The following is a 25,773-nucleotide window of genomic DNA, read 5'->3' as shown; positions in this document are numbered from 1 at the left end:
TTTCACTAATGTAAATTGAAAATCCTTTATAAATAGTGTTCATGGTTAGCTACCTCAAAGCTCTGTAGTCCTAAGTTTAAATCATGATTCAGTTACTGTTGTCTATAGTTTGCAAATCTACAATTGAATGATGAATGTCAGAATGAATGTATGTGCTCTGTGATATGGCACAGCACTATCCTTAATTTGTTAATGCCAGGAACCTAATGCTGCTAGGATAAGCTTTGGTGTGCTTGTGGTCTTCAGCTGGATAAGTGGTTACAGAAAATTGGTAGATAAGAGTACTGAGATCATATTATGTACCAAATATACTACATGCATTATTTTTTCATGACAATATGTTGGTTTTTTTAAATGGCTTACCAGTAATCGGGAGCCCGGGATTCCTGGACATTTTTCATTCCTGGGACTGCTGTAATTCCCGGGAAAACGGGAACGGCCAAGCTCGCATATATAGCGTATAAAAGTGTAAAAATCGATCAAGAAATAACAGAGTTATAGTTGAAAATAATTAAGTGGCACATTTTTTTGGCCCACAGTGTAGCTTGTTGCTGATTAATTCAGTCAACAACAGACAGCAGCAGTCAGCTGGGAGTCTGCACTCTGCAGCTCACGAATGCCAGGACGGGGCAGAGTTCATTGAGGTCTGTGCTGTTGACAGCTTTGAACATCAACTTGAAATTGCAATGCGTCAGTCTGTTGCATCCGCATTATCTATGCCAAGAAACTTGCCATCACAGAATGATGACAAAAAACTGGATGCATCAGTAAAAGCTGAAATGGCGGTGTTTCAGAGCAACGGCAAGTGCGGGCGTTGTTTAGAACAAGTGTATCAGTATCTGATGACTGTGCCGTCTACTTCAGTGGAGGCAACGCATGCTTTCTCAGTGGCTGGCGCACTCTGCACGAAGGTGCGCTCTCGCCTGGATGACCACACGCTCGATACGTTGTGCTTTCTACGCTCTTATTACTGCAACTAACTAGATACATGTACTTATATGACAGCATGAACTGCTTGTAGTTAAGGTTAGTCTTTTATTGGTGTCAACATATTGCAGTAGTTTTATTAAAAATAAGTGTCACTCGTTCTAAAACCGTTCACATGTGAGATGCCCATGCACTGTGTCATTCCCGGGAGCCCAGGATTCCCGGGAATGACATGTGGGATTCCTGAATTCCCGGGAATGGATTCCCTACCAGTAATATCTTAATTGTGTGACAGACAAGACCATATAATAGTAAAACTACTAAAATGTCTGCAGAATGAGTAAAACTAAAAGGAAAACTATCAAATCATTTGAATTCAGTGATAAGAAAAAAATGCAACTGTAATTGTACTTTGTTTTTCTATAACAATTGTGTAAAATATACTGCAGTTGACTATCTTATCTTATATAAACATCTACGCGGGAAAGTGTGTGCGTCTGTCTGGCCCGGAAGTGAGAGGTGGAGTCGGGGTAAGGGCTCCATCTCTGAGGAAACAGAAAACTTGCTTAGCCGCTAATAACACAAGCGGGGCCAGCACGTCAACTAAACAAAACCTTCAGGCTTCACACATTATACAGTTCATGTCTACATTTTGTCATTTATTATTAAAACATGAAAAACATTTCTGTTTTAACAATGTGTTTACATAAATTGTTGTAGACACGGAACACACATGAAATGTATGTATTCCAAATGACGACATATTATTTACCCTCTACAACTCCAGGCAATTCACTCCAAGATAAACACTGAGCACCTTCTTTTGAATTAAGCTGCAGCGATAGGTGGGGGGATGGGATAGTAGGCTGCTTGTGTTTACAATTTACAAGACAAAAGACGCTGACAGAGAGGTGCAAAGGGATTTAAGGTGGGCCGGGATTACAAGTTTTTTCGTAGACGTTGGTAATTCTAGTGATAAGCGGATTACAGAAATGGATGGATGAATGATTTGAATTCATTCATTTTCACCACTTATCTGGGTCTAGGTCACCTGGGCAGCAGCCTAAGCAAAAATGCCAAAATATTCCTTTTCCATCTCCCTCCAACTTCTCTGGGGGGTACCAAGGTGTTCCATTACCTCCCCAGCATGTCCTGTGTCTGCCCCTCGCCCCAAATATGTCTGTGCTTCTCACCCTAATCCCTAAAGCCCAGATACCCTGCAAAGGAAGTTTATTTCTGCCTCTTATCTGCAATCTAGTTGCTTTGGTCACTACCTAAAGGTACTGGCCATAAGTAAGGATAGGAACCTAGCTCAGCCGATAAATTGAGAGCTTTGGCCTTTTGACTCACTAATACAACGTTTGCATAACTGCTGATGCTACTCCTATCAACCTGTTGATCTCTGCATACATAGACATGATAAGACCCTGAGATACTTAAAACTCTTCTGCTTGAGGTAGCAACTCCTCTCCAACCTGGAGAAGCCACTCCACCCTTTTTTGACTTAGAACAATGACCTCAGACTTGGAGGTGCTGATCCTGACCACTTCACACTCGGCCACAAACTGTCCCAGTGCACAAATGAAATCACCACCCAATGAAGCCAACAGGGCCACATCATCTGCAAAAAACAAACTGGACCCCATCTCTGCCTTTGGCTGTGCCTATAAATTCTGTTCATTAAAATTATGAACAAGATTGGTGAAAAAGGGCAAACCAGGTAGAGTCCCACAACCACTGAAAGCAAGACAGACTTACTGCTAGCAGTGCAAACCAAGCTCTCACTCTGGTGGTACAGGGACTGAATAGCTCATATGACTTTACTTTTTTTAAATCACCACTCCATGAATCGCCTGAATCACCACTTTATAGTGGTGAAAGGGTTTGTGCGTTTCAGTTTTCCTAGGAGAGTTGTTGTCCACAGCAATTATTCCTGGTAGGGTCACCCAAAGCATAACAATCTTAGGTGTGGTATTAGATTAAGTGTGGTTCACATAATCTTTAACTGAAAGCATTAGCAAGGACCCATTAACCTCACCCAGAAAAGACATATCAGAGCCCCAACCTTTAGCCAGGCCCTTGGTGGGCACAGTGGGGTCAGAGGCCTCATGTAAAATTCCGTGTGCAAAATTCACATTAAAACATTGCATATGGACAAAACTGTAAATGTGCATAAGCATAAAAAAATCCAGATGCATAAAACTGCGTACACCAAGTTCCACGCATTTCCCTTTATGAACGTGAAATTTAATGCAAGTGCATGCGCCTATAGCCCCACACCGACTCCTCCCAGAATTTTGCATATTTCAATATGTAAATCAATATAAATAGCCCCTTCCTTTCAGTGTTTGTTAAAAGACAATGGGAAAAGCACATGGAAAAAAGAAGAATTTTAGCGAATGTGGAGTGGAGGCAAGGAAAAACACACTATTTGTAGGCATCGATGGAGTGATGCAGCGTGGCGGAGACACTCGAAAGTTCAAATTCAGAAAGTCTCACAGTGCTTGAAATAACCTTTGCCACTGAAACCGCTGGGACCATCAGGCTGTGTACTGATAGATGCTGTTCTGGAGTCACAAAATGCAATAGTGGATGCTGTAAGAGATGTGGCCAGTGAACTCAGGAATATAAGGGCTGTACTATATTGACCACAAATTAAATGAGTTGGTTAAAAAATAAATACTGCACCTGATTACGTGTTTTCACATTCTGCTAATTACATTCAAATAAAGTTGTAACACTGTCTGATTTGGCTGATCATTTGGTGAGTCAGGGTCAAGTTCATCATACTGCATTTCTTCAGGTAACATGCAAGCTACAACAGTTGTTCTCCCCAGAATTTTTTTCCAGCCGGGTGGCATGAAAAAGTAGCCGGGTGGGGCAGGACATGGAAATCTGGTGGTGGAAGAAATTAAATGTGCACTATTTTTATTAGTTAATTATTATTAACTATTTTCCAATGATCAATATGACATCCTTTTTTTTAGGGTTGGACACTTGTGCCACAATATTTTTATTAAATTTAAGAAGTATCCAATTCAGGATCCTGCAACCCTAACAAAAATTTTAAATAACAATTGTTATGACATAAACCAAGAGGAACAAGTATTGTTGCTGTCGGGAAGAAAAGTGAAAACAATGGAAAAAAAAGTATGGGAAACCTAATGAAGAAAAATTAAAAAATATTCTTCAAAGCCAACTTGCACTTGCAGAAGGTGTCTTCAGTTAAATATTTCTTCTTCTTTTTTTCCCAAGAAGCCCAGTTGTCTGCAGCTATCCCATAATCAAAGTCCCCAGGATCTGGGCCCTCCAAGGGGATCAGCATGAGATTATTTAGCTTGCTTTGATTCATGCGATTTCTCAAACATGTCTTGATCCTTTTAAGGGCAGAAAACCCCCTTTCGCATTCAGCTGTGCTCAATGGGATCAGTCGCCCAACGTGAGTTAGTTTGGCTAAATTTAGAAACGACTCTTTGAGCTCTGATGTTGTTGCCATTTTTAGTAAAATCTGTTTTGGACTTAAGTCTTTGTATGATTTACTTCTGATCATTTTTGATGCAACTGTCCATTCTTGCCTGCTACTTTCAAATTTTAAAATTGTCGGACTACCATTTTTTGAGTAATGATCGAAAAGAATTTCAGCAGACTCACTTGAATTGTGAGTTTCTGCATTGAAAACTTTTGAAAAGCTGGAAATAATTGGCATGTCAGGGAATCTTGCATCTAGATGCTTGACAACTGTCTCTAGTATTTATCATATATTGCACTTTTGAATGACATTACATCTCTCTGTGTATAAACAATGCGGAGATCTGACCATTCTTCTGCCAGACAATGATAAAGGCTTTGAAAATATCTCCGGGGAGTGTCTTTCAACTCCATGATGAACAATTTTGTGGCAAGCAAAATTGGCTCAGTTTCGGTAAGATTGACATCTTGCCTTTGCCAAGCCTTAGATAAGTTGGACAACAAAGGTAACATGTCTGAAAGCATCATCAGAGAGGAAACAAAATTGTACGTTTTAATACATCTTCTTAATCCTTGAGCTGTGAAGTCATTTCGTTCAGTGGCCTCTCTTCCCAGCACAGCTACAGTTAGGTCCATAAATATTTGGACAGAGACAACTTTTTTCTAATTTTGGTTCTGTACATTACCACAATGAATTTTAAATGAAACAACTCAGATGCAGCTGAAGTGCAGACTTTCAGCTTTAATTCAGTGGGGTGAACAAAACGATTGCATAAAAATGTGAGGCAACTAAAGCATTTTTTTAACACAGTGCCCTGAGTCAAACCCAGTGGCTTCCCAGAGTCAGTAGGTGGCGCCCAAACAACACAACACGATCTGTAAACTAAACCTGAGGTAAAGCGTGCACGCCAGGTTGTATATATGCACAGATGCCAGAGGCCACAAGCAAGCCGTACACAGTACAACTGCTGCCCAAACCGCGCACACCACCGCATATACCACCTTTGTTTAGTAATGTAGCCCTCCACGCCCGGATCTGCCGCCATGGTCACTTCACCATGCGAATCCACTGCCGTCAGCAAACGACACAGCCATAGAAAAACAAAAACGAGACCACATGGATAAAAACAATGAACGCAGGCGCCTACAACGCGCTTCTGAAACACCATAACCAGATGAGTCACGGCTCCAAAAAGAAAACGCTTTAGTACAAATATATTTATTTAATTAAATGTAAACTTTCTCAGGACGCACCCACCCTCCATGATTTTTCTTCCCTCCAAATATCGGAGGGAACAGAAAGTGATTGCCATTCTTGGATTTGCGATTCTTTTGAGAATCGCGGGTTTGCTGGTTCTAAGAGAGATCAGTGAACAATAGACTTTTAACGTTAGTATTCCTTAGAACGAAATTTGCAGCTCCATTAATCCCTTTCTTAACCTATTTATTCAGTTCAGATTTTATAAATTACAAAAGGATACAAAATCAAACTGAAGGGTAATGTATTGTACTTTGGAGGCTGTGATGAAACCAAAGATGTGTATAAATTCATTGGTAACTATATTGATCTTTATCAGCAAGTTTAAGTGTGGGTAATAATGGTCTGTGATGGGCTGGCATCTCATCCACAGTTTTCTCCTGCCATGCACCCGGTGCTGCCAGAACTTCATCCATTATTTGAAAAAGCTTTGTCCTTGCCAGGTCTACAGAAAGCTATTACCTACTTGAAGTTAACAAAGAGGTGAATGGTTGAAATTAATCCTTGCAAAGCATTTTTATTTGTCAAAAACATGAAAAAAATCTATTTAGAGAAGGTATAACAGAATACAGGTCTTTGGAAAAAAGATGTAAAGTGGATGGTCACAGCTAACAGGCACCTGGTTCCTAAATATTGTTGCTTTTGTCCATTATTTTTTTATTATTATACAATCTTAATCAAATAATTGTATACTCTTCATTAAAAATCCTTTTTTAACCTCTGTTTTCAGTATTATTTATTGCCCAATATATTTATACTCTACTCACCCAGATCTGTCTTAAAAGTCTCTCTTGCAGATTTCCACTCCTCTGTATCTTCTTCACACTCTAAACGAATGGTTTCTACAATCAAATACATGATGCTCAACATCACTCTGTAAAATAGAGCAGAGCAGTACAGTATTATAAATACAATCATTAAAAATAATAAAAAATATATAGCTATATTTGGATAATGTAGAGGTACTGCATTGCAACAGGGCCCATATGAAATGTGAACTATAAGAATTAAGTTCTGATTAGACATCTATAAATATCTAAAAATCTAATTATAAAATACAGTGATCCCTCGCTATATCGCGCTTCGCCTTTCGCGGCTTCACTCCATCGCGGATTTTATATGTAAGCATATTTAAATATATATCGCGGATTTTTTGCTGGTTCGCGGATTTCTGCGGACAATGGGTCTTTTAATTTCTGGTACATGCTTCCTCAGTTGGTTTGCCCAGTTGATTTCATACAAGGGACGCTATTGGCAGATGGCTGAGAAGCTAGATTGCTTACTTTTCTCTCTCTCTTGCGCTGACTATCTGTGATCCTGACGTATGGGGATTGAGCAGGGGGGCTGTTCGCACACCTAGACGATACGGACGCTCGTCTAAATATGCTGAAAGATTATCTTCACGTTGCTATCTTTTGTGCAGCTGCTTCCTGAAACGACATGCTGCACAGTGCTTCGCATACTTAGAAGCTCGAAGGGCACATATTGATTTTTGACTGAAAAACAAACTCTGTCTCTCTCTCTCTCTCTGCTCCTGACGGAGGGGGTGTGAGCTGCCGCCTTCAACAGCTTTGTGCCGCGGTGCTTCGCATACTTAAAAGCCAAACAGCCCTATTGATTTGTTTGCTAGAGATTGTTTTCTCTATCTATGTGACATTCTGTGCTCCTGACACGCACTCCTTTGAAGAGGAAGATATGTTTGCATTCTTTTAATTGTGAGACAGAACTGTCATCTCTGTCTTGTCATGGAGCACAGTTTAAACTTTTGAAAAAGAGACAAATGTTTGTTTGCAGTGTTTGAATAACGTTCCTGTCTCTCTACAACCTCCTGTGTTTCTGCGCAAATCTGTGACCCAAGCATGACAATATAAAAATAACCACATAAACATATGGTTTCTACTTCGCGGATTTTCTTATTTCGCGGGTGGCTCTGGAACGCAACCCCCGCGATGGAGGAGGGATTACTGTATTAACTGTTTTTGGTTCTAGAAAACCTTTTAACATTAATTTCTGAATTTCTTTGCCAGGTAAAGACTTAATAAACTGACAAAAGGCAAATTGCATTTCAATAACAAATGCACATACATGTGGTGTACTGAAATGTTACTCAAGCACAAATCTTTTAAAGTATTGTTGTCAAATAGTGTCCTTGTTCTTATCAACATTTGAATATTGAAAATGTGCTCAGACAATATATAGCAGATGCATTTTTCTACACTATAGATTACATATTCACTCTATTCATATGTGAATACAAAGCAACAATTGCTTTTCCATTTATTGAATATTTGTTAATTCTCTTTGTTTTATCATTTTTACCATACATTTTCAAATTCAATGGCTTTATCATTTTCTTCAAATTATAAAAAAATATTTTGTTTAATTCTATTAAATATCAATTAACTTTCAATTATACCTCCTTTTTAACTCCATTTCAGATAATGAATAGTTGGAATTTGGACTATAATTTGTATGATTTTCTGATCTGATTTTCAGATGACCCAAATGATTTGGAACCACTCACACCCAATCACTTGTTGTTTCTCTATTAAATAGAGTGCCACTGGCCATTGCCTGGCCAAAAAAAAAGTCGCCACCAAAAAAAAAAGGTCACACACTCTAATATTTCGTTGGACCGCCTTTAGCTTTGATTACAGCAAGCATTCGCTGTGGCATTGTTTCGATAAGCTTATGCAATGTCACAAGATTTAGTTCCATCCAGTGTTGCATTAATTTTTTACCAAGATCTTGCATTGATGACGGTAGAGTCTGACTGCCTCTCTTCTTACCCTGATGCACCCATCACTCTGGAACAGGGTAAATCTGGACTCATCAGACCACATGACCTCCTTCCATTGCTCCAGAGTCCAATCTTTATGCTCCCTAGCAAATTGAAGCCTTTTTTTCCCAGTTTGCCTCACTGATTTATGGTTTTCTTACGGCTACACAGCTGCTCAGTCCCAATCCCTTGAGTTCCCTTTGCATTGTGTGTGTGGAAATGCTCTTACTTTCACTATTAAACATAGACCTGAATTCTACTGTTGTTTTTCTTCGATTTAATTTCACCAAACGTTTAAGTGATCGCCGATCACGATCATTCAGGATTTTTTTCCGGCCACATTTCTTCCTCGAAGACGATGGGTCCCCACTATCCTTCCAGTTTTTAATAATGCGTTGGACAGTTCTTAACCCAATTTTAGTAGTTTCTGCAATCTCCTTAGATGTTTTCTCTACTTGATGCACGCCAATGATTTGACCCATCTCAAACAGACTAACATCTTTTCCACGACCACGAGATGAGTCTTTCGACATGGTTGTTTAAAAAATGAGAAGCAACTCATTGCACCAGTTGGGGTTAAATAACTTGTTGCCAGCTGAAAGATAATCGCCCATGCAGTAATTATCCAATAGGAGGCTCGTACCTATTTGCTTAGTTAAATCCAGGTGGCGACTTTTTTTTTGGCCAGGCAGTGTATAAAGGCTGTTTCATAAAGTACGCAGTTTTTGAATTGCGTGGGATTTATTTGCTTGAAGGTTGTATGCACTGTTCCTATCATTTTCATTATCTATTATCACTCCGATTAGAAGACCATTTGTCATTTTTCCATTAGTAGCCATGGAGCAGTTCAGTATTGAGCAACGCATTCTTATTGTGAAAACTCATTACAAAAACGGAGAGTGCTACGTAGAGACTGTCCGTAAATCTTTGGACATGATAATGCCCCTACTGCAACAACAGTTTTGAGGCTGGTACAGAAATTCGAAGAATCTGGGTCATTTGCAACCAGAAAATCACCCGGTCAAAACCGTAATGTTCGAACGCAGCAAAACATTGCAGTAGTGCAAGACAGTGTGAATGTGAGCCCCGTGAAGTCGCTTCGCCGTCAATCACAACAGCTAGATATGTCACCATCTTCTGTGTATCGAATACTGAAAAAAGATTTTCATATGCACCCCTACAAGACTCAGTTGACACAAGTGCTGAAACCAGCAAATCAAGAAGATTCGCCGATTGGATTTTGGAACAAGAGGACGACAATTTTTCAAAAAGAATGATCTTCAGTGACAAGGCATATTTCCATCTCTCAGGGTATGTCAACAAACAAAATTGCCGCATTTGGGGTGACGAAGACCCTAGAGTGATCCAAAAGCACGAAATGCATCCCCTACGAGCCATGGTTTGGTGTGGTTTTTGGGCAGGAGGCGTGATTGGCCCCTTATTTTTTGAAAATGATGATGGAAATGCAGTTACTGTAAATGGCAACCGTTATCGGGACATGATCACTAACATTTTGTGGCCTGCTCTGGAAGAAATGGAGGATGACGGAATTGATGAAATGTGGTTTCAGCAGGACAGGGTTACCTGCCATACATCCCGAGAGACAATCACTTTGCTTCGTGAAAAATTCCCTGAGCATCTGATCTCGCTTCACAGTGGCGACTTCTTTTTATGGGGATATGTGAAGTCACAAGTTTACATGAACAAACCTCAAACGATTGCCGAACTGAAGAGGGAAATTCAACGGGTAACTGGCGAAATCAACAGGGACGAAATCAATAGGGACGTCTGTAAAAGAGTTATCGCTAATTTCAATGATCGGATGACTGCCTGCAGAGAAAGTGAAGGTGGACATATGCTCGATATCACTTTTCATTATTAAATCGAGGTATATGTTGAATGAAATTAAATAAAACTTTAGAATTTTGCTTCGATTTTGGCCGATTTATTGCATTTTTAAAAACTGCGTACTTTATGAAACACCCTCTATTGCCCTTTTTTCATAATATATACTGGTTACTGTATAGCACACTAAGATGTTTAAATAAGGTGCACTTAAGTATCAAGTGTAATTGAAATCCCTGATAATATTAAGTAACAACTATGCCACCTGAGCATTTAATAAAAGTACCATAATGCAGAAATAATACTTGCTGTAATTCCCAGATAATAAAATTTCCACACATTACAACGTGTAACACTCAAGACTAATAACAAATGTGTATTTTTGGAACCAAGCACTAAACTGATACAGAATAAAAACACACTGCAAATAAGCTAATTTTCAATGTTCAGCAATCAGATATGTAAAATGTACGGTATATATTGTTTACATAATTCAATAACATTTAATATCTTGTGTGTACATGCAAAGTACCTGGATACTCAGGGTACACATTAAACTGTAACAGACGTATCATTTCACATTACGTCTGAGAAAACTAACATCATTTTTTAAAAAATCTTGGAGTGTAGAATAAAATAAACTCTCTTGAGTTATCTTTTATTTGGCATTTCCTTTTAGTTTTACAAGCATTCTTAGATATGAAGAACATTTTTTCAATTAAATTATCTCTAATTAGTTTTCTGAAACAAGATACAACTGCCACCAATCATTCTAGGCAGCATTCATGGAAAATTTTGCTATTTGTGCCAAATACAAACAATTTATTATATTACAGGTTGAGAATCCCTAATCTGAAATGACTGAGACCTGACGTAGTTCAGATTTAGGATATTTTCGGATTTTGGAATATTTGAATATACAGTACATAATCAGGAGATGGAACTTAAGTCTAAACATAAAATGTATTTATGCTTTGCATAAATCTTATATGCATATTTGAAGGTAATTTTATAGAATATGTATAATCATTTTTTGCATGAAACAAAAGTTTGTCCACAGCAGCATCAGCACAATATATGTATCAGCTGTAAACAACAGCAGCAACAAACAACAGCAAGCTTTCAGTCTCCACCTGCCATGCTGTGTTTTGAATTAAAGGTTACTGCACACACAGAATAAGCAAAAAACATAGTGGGTAATGCATGTAGGTCTGGCAATGATGGTGGTTCATAAAACTGGCGCCAACATGGGCAACTGAGCTCAGGTGTGGAATTTTTCACTAGTGGCGTCATGTTGGTACCTAAAAATGTTTCAGATTTTGAAGCATTCGGGTTTTTGGAATTTCTGATTATGGATGTTTAACGTGGGCTCGATGGCGAGCGCCTGGTGGCCGGGCCTGCACCCATGGGGCTCGGCTGGGCACAGCCCGAAGAGGCAACGTGGGTCCCCCTTCCCATGGGCTCACCACCTATGGGAGGGGCCAAGGAGGTCGGGTGCAGTGTGAGTTGGGTGGTGGCCGAAGGCGGGGACCTTGGCGGTCCGATCCTCGGCTACAGAAACTGGCTCTTGGGACGTGGAATGTCACCTCTCTGAAGGGGAAGGAGCCTGAGCTAGTGCGCGAAGTTGAGAGGTTCCGGCTAGATATAGTCGGGCTCACCTCGACGCACAGCTTGGACTCTGGAACCAATCTCCTTGAGAGGGGCTGGACTCTCTACCACTCTGGAGTTGCCCCTGGTGAGAGGCGCCGAGCAGGTGTGGGTATACTTATTGCCCCCCAACTTGGAGCCTGTACATTGGGGTTTACCCCGGTGGACGAGAGGGTAGCCTCCCTTTGCCTTCGGGTGGGGGGACGGGTCCTAACTGTTGTTTGTGCGTATGCACCGAACAGCAGTTCGGAGTACCCACCCTTTTTGGAGTCCCTGGAGGGGGTGCTAGAGGGCATACCTTCTGGGGACTCCCTCGTTCTGCTGGGAGACTTCAATGCTCACGTGGGCAATGACAGTGAGACCTGGAAGGGCGTGATTGGGAGGAATGGCCCCCCTGATCTGAACCCGAGCGGTGTTTTGTTATTGGACTTCTGTGCTCGTCACGGATTGTCCATAACGAACACCATGTTCAAGCATAAGGGTGTTCATATGTGCACTTGGCACCAGGACACCCTAGGCCTCAGTTCGATGATCGACTTTGTGGTCGTGTCGTCGGACTTGCGGCCACATGTCTTGGACACTCGGGTGAAGAGAGGGGCGGAGCTGTCAACTGATCACCACCTGGTGGTGAGTTGGCTTCGATGGTGGGGGAGGATGCCGGTCAGGCGTGGTAGGCCCAAACGTGTTGTGAGGGTCTGCTGGGAACGTCTGGCAGAGCCCCCTGTCAGAAGTAGCTTCAACTCCCACCTCCGGCAGAACTTCGACCACATCCCGAGGGAGGTGGGGGACATTGAGTCCGAATGGGCCATGTTCCGTGCCTCTATTGTTGAGGCAGCTGACCGGGGCTGTGGCCGTAAGGTGGTCGGTGCCTGTCGTGGCGGCAATCCCCGAACCCGCTGGTGGACACCGGCGGTGAAGGATGCCGTCAAGCTGAAGAAGGAGTCCTACAGGACCCTTTTGTCCTGTGGGACCCCGGAGGCAGCTGATAGGTACCGGCAGGCCAAGCGGAATGCGGCTTTGGTGGTTGCTGAGGCAAAAACTCAGGCGTGGGAGGAGTTTGGGGAGGCCATGGAGAATGACTTTCGGACGGCTTCGAGGAGATTCTGGTCCACCATCCGGTGTCTCAGAAAGGGGAAGCAGTGCAGTGTCAACACTGTATATGGTGGGGATGGTGCGCTGCTGACCTCGACTCGGGACGTTGTGGGTCGGTGGGGGGAATACTTCGAAGACCTCCTCAATCCCATTAACATGCCTTCCAATGAGGAAGCAGAGCCTGGGGACTCAGAGGTGGGCTCCCCCATCTCTGGGACTGAGGTCACCGAGGTGGTCAAAAAACTCCTTGGTGGCAGGGCCCCGGGGGTGGATGAGATACGCCCGGAGTTCCTCAAGGCTCTGGATGTTGTAGGACTGTCTTGGCTGACACGCCTCTGCAACATCGCATGGACATCAGGGACAGTGCCTCTGGATTGGCAGACCGGGGTGGTGGTCCCCCTCTTTAAGAAAGGGGATCGGAGGGTGTGTTCCAACTACAGAGGGATCACACTCCTCAGCCTCCCTGGAAAAGTCTATTCAGGGGTCCTGGAGAGGAGGGTCCGTCGGATAGTCGAGCCTTGGATTCAGGAGGAACAGTGTGGTTTTCGTCCTGGTCGCGGAACAGTGGACCAGCTCTATACCCTTAGCAGGGTCCTGGAGGGTGCATGGGAGTTTGCCCAACCAGTCTACATGTGTTTTGTGGATTCGACCGTGTCCCTCGGGGAATCCTGTGGGGGGTACTCCGAGAGTATGGGGTACCGGCCCCCCTGATAAGGGCTGTTCAGTCCCTGTACGATCGGTGCCAGAGCTTGGTCCGCATTGCCGGCAGTAAGTCGAACCCGTTTCCAGTGAGAGTTGGACTCCGCCAGGGCTGCCCTTTGTCACCGATTCTGTTCATAACTTTTATGGACAGAATTTCTAGGCGCAGCTAGGGTGTTGAGGGGGTCCGGTTTGGTGGGCTCAGGATTGGGTCACTGCTTTTTGCAGATGATGTTGTCCTGTTTGCTTCATCAGGCCGTGATCTTCAGCTCTCTCTGGATCGGTTCGCAGCCGAGTGTGAAGCGGCTGGGATGAGAATCAGCACCTCCAAATCCGAGACCATGGTCCTCAACCGGAAAAGGGTGGAGTGCCCTCTCAGGGTTGGTAGCGAGATCCTGCCCCAAGTGGAGGAGTTCAAGTATCTCGGGGTCTTGTTCACGAGTGAGGGAAGAATGGAGCGTGAGATCGACAGGCGGATCGGTGCGGCATCCGCAGTAATGCGGGCGTTGCATCGGTCTGTCGTGGTGAAAAAGGAGCTGAGCCGCAAGGCGAAGCTCTCAATTTACCAGTCGATCTATGTTCCTACCCTCACCTATGGTCATGAGCTATGGGTAGTGACCGAAAGAACGAGATCGCGAATACAAGCGGCTGAAATGAGTTTCCTCCGCAGGGTGTCTGGGCTTTCCCTTAAAGATAGGGTGAGAAGCTCAGTCATCCGGGAGGGGCTCAGAGTAGAGCCGCTGCTCCTCCGCATTGAGAGGAGTCAGATGAGGTGGCTCGGGCATCTGATCAGGATGCCTCCTGGACGCCTCCCTGGTGAGGTGTTCCAGGCACGTCCAACCGGGAGGAGGCCCCGGGGAAGACCCAGGACACGCTGGAGGGACTATGTCTCTCGACTGGCCTGGGAACGCCTTGGGATTCTCCCGGAAGAGCTAGAAGAAGTGGCCGGGGAGAGGGAAGTCTGGGCATCTCTGCTCAAGCTGCTGCCCCCGCGACCCGACCTTGGATAAGCGGGAGACAATGGATGGATGGATGGATGTTTAACGTGTACCATGAAAACTTGATTATGATGCTAAGTACTTGTAGTAAACATTTCAGATTACAGATTAATGAAGCCCAAATTAAATAAATATTTAATTTCTTTGTTAGTTTTTGTAGTTGGTTTTTGTTAGTTATGTAGAGATGAAGAAATCTTAAGCGAGTGTTCATTCACAACTCAAATGATTTATGTAATGCTCGCTAACTTTTTTTCCCAATATAGTATGTTTTAGATAATAACTAACATGCTTAGGTTAAAACTGCATGAAAACAAATTATAACAAAAAATATTTGGAAAATGAGCACATATAAACACCATATGTTTAATGAGATATTATTAGAAACATGTTGTGCTTTTACAGTAAAGCCTGTGCATGAAAATAATTTAATATAATATGATATACAAAGACCTATAATGATGCTAAGGAGTGTATTTAACATACTTTAACACTCCCAAACCTACTTAATCCAATTCACAACTGGGGTGGCTTAAGACTATCCTAGTAGTACTAGATGTAAGGCAGGAACAACCATGAGACAGAACACCAGTTTATCATAGAGCCCATTAATTCACACACCGAGACTTAAACTTAAATTGCATTTATAATTTACTAAATATATATGGGAAGGATAAAATATTGTATGTGTATATTGCATAAACACACACAACAAAATACTTTATGCACAAATATTCCATTGAATGAAATTTTGATTATTACTGTATATTCAAAGTTTTTTGTCGTATGGCTTACCTAAGTTCAGTGCTGTCTGCAAGGGAAATGGCTGGCTTCCTTAAGGCACTGCTGCAGGCCTGGTTGTTTCTGTAATATGAACAACAAAACATAATTTTATGAAACAAAAAATAAATGATACGCGAGTCCGTTAAAACTGATTAAAAGAAAAAAAAAAGTGTATTTTGTCTTTAAAGCCAAATAAAAGACAGTATGGTCAGTCCAAAAACATCTGTTAAACATAGTTATGCACATAGAAAATATTAACAAACTCTCATAACTTGATTGAGGCAGTTCACACTTTATAAAGATGTTTTGGGAGTAAGAATTTCTGATATTAATTAAATAAATATTTTGGTTTAGACATTTGACACTCAATGAACGGTCTAATTTTTCCCACCCAGATTTAAACAAACTTCACTTATAGCTGTCTACAGACATGTATATTATATGTCGGGCTTCAACGAGACAAGAACCAAGAGATACAAAATTAAAAACAACAACAAAAAAAATCTAGACTGAACTAAATTGTAGGCTTACAGGCTAAATAGGGTGGCTGTTCATATTCCTAACTGTCAGTAACTAACAAATGAGCCCTAAACACAAACCATAAAAACTCACACTACAGCTTCCTTTCCTATCTTCACCCTTTTTTGGTAGTCTATTATGAGGTCTGTCTGGTAGAAACTTATCTTACAGTCAAGAACTGTTCCTGGTATAGTCTTCCTAGTTGCTTCCAGGGTCAGTATTGGTTTCTTAAACACCAATTTAAAGGGACAGTCATACTCCAGGTCATTTGTCCAAAACAAAGTGTAGCAAGGAGCTACATATCTTATAGATGGATTCCTAATGGACTACGAAAGTAGTAAGGAATGACAGACAACCTGTTTGCCTCTAATTAATCTTCCTAAATAATGCTGTGCTAATTATTAACTTCAGAGCACCAACAAGGAGGTATCATTCCCTCTTCTGGTACAACTGCTACTCCTACTACTGCTTGCAATCTGATATTTAATAGAGAATAAGTCAATATGTTATGCATTGATTTGACTGAGGTACATGTATATAAGTGTAAAAAAAGATCTGTAAAAAGAATTAAAAACTGAAGACATTAAGTGACATTAAAGGCAGTCTTTCCTTTATAATAAGTTAATCAAAAAATGCAGAAGTATATCATATTAGGGCTCGGGGATATCAGCAGAACTGGGCCCACCAAAGGGGTGATCTGGAAAAAAAAAGAAACTTTACTGTGTAGGTGGCATTCGTTACCCTGGAAACAGTTCCTAGAGGAAGCATAGGGTTTAACCTGACCAGAGTGCTTTGAGCTTAGGTTTAGGAGGCGAGTTAGTGAAAAGTGATTAATCCGGAGCAAAGGTAGTGATGGCCAGTGTTATACCAAAAAGAAAGAGAGAGATAATGAGAGAAACAGACACTATATTACATGTATTATTGTTGTATTTTTGTTTCCTCCAGCTTATACCCCTTTTCATTATTTTTTGTTTAATAAATTACTTTGGTTGATATAGACCTTTGCCAGTACCAGGTTTCATTCAGTCCTTTTCTGATGTTGTGTTTCCATGCAAAAATAATATGCACTTGCGCTTTGCCTCCCTTTTGAAAATATAGTAACTATAAAAAAAAGTCTGTAAACACATACTCTATTTCCATGCTGAGCAGCTCTAAGAGAGCAGTGAAGGTCCCCATGTTGTACAGAAGGAAAATATTATGACGAGACCAGTACAGAGCCTCCATCTCAGTATCACATTCGGCGAATACACCTAGGACACATCCCATTTCAAAAAGTAGTTAGCAGAACCTCAAAAATGAAAACTTGCAAAAATAATTACTTGATTTTAGAGCAATTTTGGAGTGAATGGACTAGCTGTGTATTCAGCAGATAAAAAATTCAGCATATTATTTTAATATGTTTGTATTAGGAACAACATAACAAGAAAATACAAAACATGAGAAAAAACTGAGGAATGCATTCAAGTAGCACTAAGCCAGGGTAGCAGAAGACAAAACAGAATTACTTTTTTTGGAATCTGTAATTAAAGATTTGTGATGTTTTGGAAAGATTAAATAAATTACACATAGATATACAGAAGCTCTGAACCATACAGTGAAAAAAATGATGGGATAACCCTTATCTTGTACGTATGTGAAAATATCTTGTACATACGTGAACATATCTGGAAGTACGGGATACTTTCACATACACTATGTTTTCGCGTACGTACAAGATGTTTTCAAGTTTGTACGAGATAAAGTTAGTTTAAAAGATTACAAAAGTTAACTTCGGGGCTACCTAATTAGCCTTTACCACAGCTACAGCGCTTCAGTTTGACATCACTTCGAGCTCTTGTAGCATGGTAATATAAAATAGCAAATGGTAGACTTTTATTTATTAAAGGAACGTGGAATGGTTGTTGATGGGTTTAACTGTAGCCTGCAATACCTATGACGTACATCAGGTAATGCTCACAACATCAGTCACGAAATGCCCATCACATACCCTGTTACACTATGGTTAAGATTAGGCTTGTGGGAGGGTAAGGGTTTAGGTACATGCTTTATGTTTACAGGTATTCGTCTGCACACTTTTACGGAGCCCCTGAGGAGGTATGGTGTATTTTTTTTCTAGAAATGTCAGTGACGTCAAAATGAAGTGCCGTAGCCTTGGTAAAGGTGGAATTAGGTAGCCCTGAAGCGCACTTTTGTAATTTTTTAATCTAACTTTATCTCGTTCGTACGTGAAACTATCTCGTACGAACGTGAAAACATCTCATACGTACATAAAAGTATCCTGTACATATGCAAAAACATTTCATATGTACGTGAAATTATCCTGTACGTATGAGATATAGGTTATCCCATAATTTTTCTCACTGTGCAGTTCAGAGCTTCCATACAAATATGTTCAGAAAGAACCTTTTTTAAAAAAAAAAAAAAAACTAAAATCACTCCACTCCAGTCAGTAACCAAAATTAGTTATAAAGTGAAATCAATCAGAATTGTAAGTGTTGTATTCACATAATAATGTACTGTATATATGTTGGTTTAAATGAAAATACTGTATATAATAAAATTTATAAAATAACAAGTAAATAAATCAAATCAAAATGCATGTCATTAAATTTCTAGTACAATCTACACTATTAAATTGCACATATTTCAAAATATGCAAAAGGAATAAAAAAAAAGCTATTTGGGATGGGTAGTAGTATAATAGTTGACATATTGTCTTTATTTGGATAAAACTGCACCATAGACTCTTGTATCATGTACAAGGGAACAGGATACCTTGCGCTAGATAAAGAATGGCTCTTGACACTTTCAACCTTTTCTCCCTGTTGGTAACTTCCAATGCATCCAATAGCCTCATTATGTAGGTCTTCTGAGCTGCAGTGTCTAAGTCTATCCATCTTCTGTTTTGTACTGAGTGAGGAAGAAGAAAACATTTTGCAAACTTTTTTTTCTTGCAGTTTGAAAGAGGCCCAAGCCACATCAAAGAATAAGATTCATGCTACTGTAAAGGAGAAAGACAGAGCTATAGCAGTTTAACATAAGAAAACATCTGAAAAGGTTATTTACTGGTTGGTTGTGTATAGCACCTCTAATGTATTACTGAAGAAAAGATCACCATCTACTTTCATCCTCCCTAATTCAATTCAGGTTTTCAGAAGGCAGGAGCACATCCCAGTACAAGTGCAGGCCAATCCTGGACAGAGCTCCTGCTTATATTAAGGCAAACTCATGCATACACTCAAACTTGCTAAAATAAAGCAAATTCTGAGTCATGAATTAACCTAACACACACATCTTTGGATTGCAGGGGGGAAAAAAAAGTACTGGGAAAAACTCTCTAGGGAGACGTGAAGAATATGAAAACTCTAAATTGACAGTGTCCAAACTGGGATTCAAGCCAAGGTTTCTTTGACTATAAAACTATATACAGTACATAAACCATATTCTATACTTCACTAATGTTAATTGACTGATTAAGTGCTTATTTCTTAAGTTGTACAAAATTGTATTGCTTTACTTGACTGAAAAATTCTACAATTGCTAAAACACACATAATTAATAAGAAGTTTAGAAAAATGAAAAAAAGAATAGTGTTCATTAATTCTGTATTCATTTCTGTAAACAATTAAAGAAACACTAATTTAACACCATTCCTACTTGAAATTGCACAGTAGCTAGGTCCTCATAATCTATGTGTACTGTGTATCCTTTTAATCAGCAATGGAAAATGCTGCATGACTTAGGGAAATTAAGTTTAGACATTATCAATTTACCCAGCCATCCACTGTGAAATCTGCTTTGTCAAAGTCTAATTTTTAACATTATTTTAAAACACTGTTATATAATTTGGAGATTCACATTTTCATTGAGCTGTTAATTAGCTCCCTTTTAAACTATAGCATATGGCAAATATTGGAATAACAAGTAATTGATGGCAATTTGGGTAAATAAATATAACTACCAAAACTGTGAAAAATGTGTGTTACTATTAACTAGCACAATTAACCCCAGTTACCTTGGTTAAAAGTATAACCTACAGAGTGTGGAATAAATGGAGGAGTAATTTAGTTCAATAAAATCTTTTCTAACAGTAATTATAAAAAATGGGGCAGAACAAGAACAGATGACAACATATTGTGCATTTTAATGACACTGGAAAAATTCCCATGTTTCAGTGTTTTGTTTTTGCTGCATGTTTACCTACTGTTTTTACTTTTTGTTTTATAAATACACAGATTGTATTTTTAGCTTAAGTTTTCTTTTTTTTTATATTTTATTAATTTTTATTGTAATCATTCCATACAAACAGATCAATTTATAACCAAACAAATTAAAAACAAATCAAACCCCACCCCTGAGAAGGAGAGCTTAGCTAAAGGAGAATTGCTTAGGGCTTTTTAATAAGACAACATTAAGCAAAGGAAAGGGAGAAATAAATATCTATGTAAATAAGAGATAGAGAAGGGAGTTAAATGCGGTAATGGTTGTTTCTCTTATTCTAAAATAATATTGATCAGATCCTGCCAGGTTTTGAAAAAATTTTGTACAGATCCTCTAACTGAGAATTTGATTTTTTCCAATTTCAAATAATATAAAACATCGGTTTCCCACTGACTTATCAGAGGAGAGTTAGGATTCTTCCAATTTAACAGAATGAGTCTGCGTGCCAAAAGTGTAGTGAATGCAATCACCGTTTGCTTGTCCTTTTCCACTTCAAGTCCGTCTGGAAGAACACCGAACACAGCTGTTAGTGGGTTAGGAGGGATTGTGATACCAAGGCTGTCTGAAAGGCACTTAAAAATTTTTGTCCAAAATGATGTTAATTTGGTGCAGACCCAGAACATGTGACCCAGTGAGGCAGGAGCTTGGTTGCAGCGTTCGCAGGTTGGATCTTGCCCTGGAAACATTTTGGACAGTTTTAAGCGAGACAGATGAGCTCGATACATAATTTTCAGTTGAATAATTCTATGCTTTGCACATATGGAGCTCGAGTGAATTCTCTGCTTTGCTACCTTCCACTCCTTTTCTGATATATTGATTAAGAGATCTTCTTCCCAATGTCCTCTTGGATCTTTGAAAGGAAGGGACTCTAATAGGATTTTATATAATGCGGAAATGGTGTTTAATTCCTCGGCATTGAGCAGTATTTTTTCCAGCATTGTGGAGGGTGCAAGGTGGGGAAAATCGGGCAATTTCTGTTTAACAAAATTTCTAATTTGAAGATAGTGAAAGAAATGTGTAGCTGGGAGGTTGAATTTTGAACGTAATTGTTCAAAAGATGCAAATATGTTGTCTATATAAAGATCTCTGAGCATTTTAATCCCAAAACTTTTCCAGGTATTAAAAACTGGATATGTTTGCGAGGGTTGAAAGAGGTGGTTTTCTTGCAGAGGTGCCACCGATAAAAGATTTTCCATCTTAAAATGCTTTCTAATTTGGTTCCATATTCTAAGTGAGTAAAGCACAATTGGGTTATTAGTATATTTGCAATAACTTGTATTTATTGGAGAGCAGAGCAGGGAGTATAAAGAAGTACTACAGGAATTTATTTCTATTGCGGACCAAGCCTGTGTATGTTCATTTATTTGTGTCCAGGTTTTTATGGCTTGTATGTTTGCTGCCCAGTAATAAAACTGAAAATTAGGTAAAGCCATGCCACCTTCTGCCTGAGGTCTTTGTAGGGTCGCTCTTCGGATACGTGGGTGTTTTGAGTTCCAAATGAATGAGGTTATTGTTGAATCTAACTGTTTAAAAAACGATTTATTGATATATATTGGAATGTTTTGAAATAAAAAAAAGTTTAGGAAGGATATTCATCTTAACAGTGTTAATTCTTCCGGCTAGAGTGAAATGAAGGGTTGACCATCTATCCAGGTCTTGCTTAATTTTTTCCATACAGACGGCAAAATTTTGTTGATAAAGAGCTTTATGTTTACTTGTGATAATTACCCCTAGGTATTTAAACTGATCTGCTATGGTAAAAGGTAGGGTGTCCAATCTGATATTATATGCTTGTGAATTCACTGGAAAGAGTATACTTTTATTCAGATTAATTTTAAGACCAGAAATCTTTTGAAATTCTGTTAGTGCTGTTAGAACTGCAGGGACAGTGTTTTCTGGGTCTGATATATATAAAACCATATCATCTGCATATAGAGAAATTTTCTGTTCCAGTCCTTCTCTGACAATCCCCTTTATCTGATAAGAATTTCGGCAGTGAACCGCCAGTGGTTCAATGGCGATTGCAAACAGCAGTGGTGACAAAGGACATCCTTGTCTGGTGTCATGTTCTAGCTTAAAGTTGTCTGAGCAAATGTTATTAATACAAACTGAAGCTTCTGGATTGGTATACAGTAGTTTGATCCATGCACAAATATTCGGGCCAAACCCAAATTTCTCCAATGCAGTGAAAAGGTAGTTCCATTCAATCATATCAAATGCTTTTTCTGCGTCTAATGATAATATCATCTCTGGGGTGTTTGATTTTGCTGGTGAATATATAACATTAAACAAGCGTCGGAGATTGGAAGATAGATGTCGGCCTTTAATAAATCCAGTTTGATCCTGTGATATTACCGAGGGCAGCACTTTCTCCATCCTTCTAGCTATGATTTTTGAGAGTATCTTAACATCATTATTCAGGAGTGAAATTGGTCTGTATGATGCACATTGTAACAAGTCCTTATTTTGTTTAGGAAAGACAGTGATTAATGCTTGTCGAAATGTTTGAGGTAGTATTTGGTTGTCTCTAGCTTCTGTAAATGTTGTCAATAAGAGGGGAGCTAGTAAATGTTGTCAATAAGAGGGGAGCTAGCGGAGTGGAGAATTTCTTATAAAATTCTACGGGGTAACCATCAGGGCCTGCTGATTTAAGTTTTCTTAAGTATGTAGAAACTTTAGATTACAGATCTATTCCATGACTTCCCTGTATTGCATATGAACATTTTATACTTTAATCACCTTTAAAATAAGATAAGAGACAGTACATTAAAACATTTGGGTAGTGAATAAGTTAGTGCTCCCACTTCACAGATTCAGTGTTAGGGGTTTAAATCCTGCAGCCAGATGTTGCCTGTATTGAAGTTGCACATTTTCCCTGTCCCTCTACAAGTTTTCCTCGTACATCCTAAGATATGTGAAGGTTAGGCTGTGTGCATGAGGGAGCTTTGCAATGGACTGATGCCTTGTCCAGGGCTGATTCCTCACTTATGTCCAGTGCTGTTGGGATAGGTTTCAGCCCTTTGGAAATTAATTAAATGGGTTTAAGTATTTAAGTAAGTTTTGTTATTTGTAAATCAGTACATTAAAATGGCAAAGTAAGGTGAATATTAACAAATTATATTCAGGAATAGCTGTTTTAAAATTTGCTTGTGAAAATAGGTCCAAAGCCTTGTTTTGAATGTTAGAACTAAATGAGTATTAAGGACAGTCAAACATAGAGACAGAGACAGCTGGCCAGTAAGCTGAATCTATTCTGTTCATCTACACTAGTACAACATCTCTTACTACTGTAGTCTTTGTTTTAGATTACAAATATTACCCTAAAGAAGTGGTTCCTTGTTTTCATTTACAGCAAATGTCTCCTTATTTTTCAATGGCATAATCAGGAACATGTTTTGCTAAAAGAAACTCATGGACCCCGTGATCATCAGAGGTGACTGTGCAGAGAGTGCAGACCCATAAATACCTGGGTGTGCAGCTTGATGATAAACTGGACTGGACTGACAATACTGATGTTCTGTGCAAGAGAGGACAGAGTCGATTATACTTCCTTAGAAGGTTGGCGTCCTTCAACATCTGCAATAAGATGCTGCAGATGTTCTATTAGACGGTTGCGGCGAGTGCCCTCTTCTACGCGGTGGTGTGCTGGGGAGGCAGCACAAAGAAGAGGGACGCCTCACACCTGGACAAACTGGTGAGGAAGGCAGGCTCTATTGTAGGCACGGAGCTGGACAGTTTGACATCTGTGGCGGAGCAACAGGCACTGAAGCAGGCTCCTGTCAATAATGGAGAATCCACTGCATCCACTGAACAGTATCATCTCCAAACAGAGGAGCAGCTTCAGCGACAGACTGCTGTCACTGTCCTGCTCCACTGACAGACTGAGGAGATCATTCCTCCCCCACACTATGCGACTCTTCAATTCCACCCGGGGGGGTAAACGTTAACATTATACAAAGTTATTGACTGTTATACCTGCCTTGCACTCTTCAGCTTGCATTTTTTAATTTACACTGCATTTTTATCACTCTTTAATTAATATTGTTTTTATCAGTATGCTGCTGCTGGAGCATGTGAATTTCCCCTTGGGGATTAATAAAGTATCTATCTATCTATCTTGTTTTTAATGACTTATTTTATATCACTTTTCAAGAGCAAACAAAACTCCTCCTTGTGGTGATACATCAGGCTCTCTTGCTGTATAAATAATTATTGACAGAGACCGGTTTCAAAGTAAAGGTAACCAGATGAATAAAACCTGCATATAGCCAAAGAAACCAAACCCATCTGAAAGCTGGCTTCTGTAGTGACACATCCACTCCATGTATGATGTGACACATGGCCAAAAGTCCTCACTAAAAGCACTGGCATGCAATGAAATGATGTTTAATAGACTTCCACCCATCAGATCCAATCTGATGAGGTGGATGCTCTTCCCTCTATAGATATGCTTGAGGATGTGTTAACAGATGCTTTACAGAGGTTACCGTTTCGGTTTAGACAGTAGTCTACAATTTTTAAATTCGAACTGTGGAATAATGACTCCCTAAAGCGTATCTGAAATGCAGACCTCTCCATTAAGGGGTGCCAGTACTGCCAGACCAAATATTTTACCTCTCTTTCCTGACTCTGAACTGTTAAACTTCAAGGATTCTTTGAGTCCTGACCAAAGATCCCAAATATTTAATGCAAGTGATGTTATTGATACCACTCAAACTACTCTGATTTCGCACAACACAACCCATCGTACTGGTTTCCAGACCTGGTGGATCTTGGTATTTTTGCAATGATTCCCACTGACTCAACTAGGTTTCTAGTTTTGATCACTACCCTATACCCAGGGTCAACAATCTATTAGAGAAACCTAGGCATATGTATTGCCTCAGAACATCGGATATGACCAAGTGGTGTAGGCAGATTCCTCTAGCCCCTGAAGCAAATGAAAAAACAGCATTTGGCAGCCTTTGGGGCTACTGGTGGTACTGTGTCTTTTCCTTTGGGCAATATAGGGCACTGGCAATCTTCCAATGTCTTGTGGATAAACTGCTATGGCTTCACAATGCCTATAGTGCTCTACTATCTCCAAATAACTATTTCCTTTAGCTATTGGGAGATCTTCTTCATTTCTTTACATGTGAAAAATTACAAAAATATCAATTTTGATAATTACATTTATGAGGAAAGAGAGAACCATGCGTCTTTAAATGTTTCCTAAATTAAGTATCCAAATGTATTACTGTAACATAGTAATGTAACAGAGTGATCAGCTAGTGGCTTAACAAATTTACAAATTCATTAAAATACTAAATATATTTGGGTAATTCTTAACAAATAAATGGAGCATAAAAAACTATTACTACAGTTATAACAACATACAGTATATAGCTTGAAGATATCATCTTTTCAAGCACCTGGAAAGAACAGGTTTTAGCTAATCCTTTATTCCAGTCCTTTCTAAATGCAGGCCAGCATACACCTGTAAATCCAAGAAAATGTTACTTTGACTTGACAGCAGCCAAGTATTTAGACTATATTGGGGG

The 25,773-nt window shown here is 39.8% G+C and overlaps 1 protein-coding gene across 2 annotated transcripts in view; it reads right to left on the bottom strand.

The window, feature by feature from the left end:
• The window catches only part of strip2 (striatin interacting protein 2), a 173,651-nt gene that overhangs the window by 74,501 nt on the left and 73,377 nt on the right, over positions 1-25,773 (bottom strand). For both annotated transcript variants that reach the window (XM_051923656.1, XM_028811371.2), the window contains exons 4-7: positions 18,788-18,922; positions 17,142-17,262; positions 15,506-15,574; positions 6,421-6,527 (exon numbers count right to left, since the gene is read on the bottom strand). In XM_051923656.1, coding sequence (XP_051779616.1) covers positions 6,421-6,527; positions 15,506-15,574; positions 17,142-17,262; positions 18,788-18,922 — 432 coding nt within the window. The remainder of the gene's footprint in view (positions 1-6,420; positions 6,528-15,505; positions 15,575-17,141; positions 17,263-18,787; positions 18,923-25,773) is intronic.

This window comes from Erpetoichthys calabaricus, chromosome 1, assembly GCF_900747795.2.
Source record: "Erpetoichthys calabaricus chromosome 1, fErpCal1.3, whole genome shotgun sequence".
Classification (NCBI taxonomy): Eukaryota; Metazoa; Chordata; class Cladistia; order Polypteriformes; family Polypteridae; genus Erpetoichthys; species Erpetoichthys calabaricus.
The sequence above is the reverse complement of the archived record's forward strand: the minus strand, read 5'-3'. Positions and strand labels throughout refer to the sequence as shown.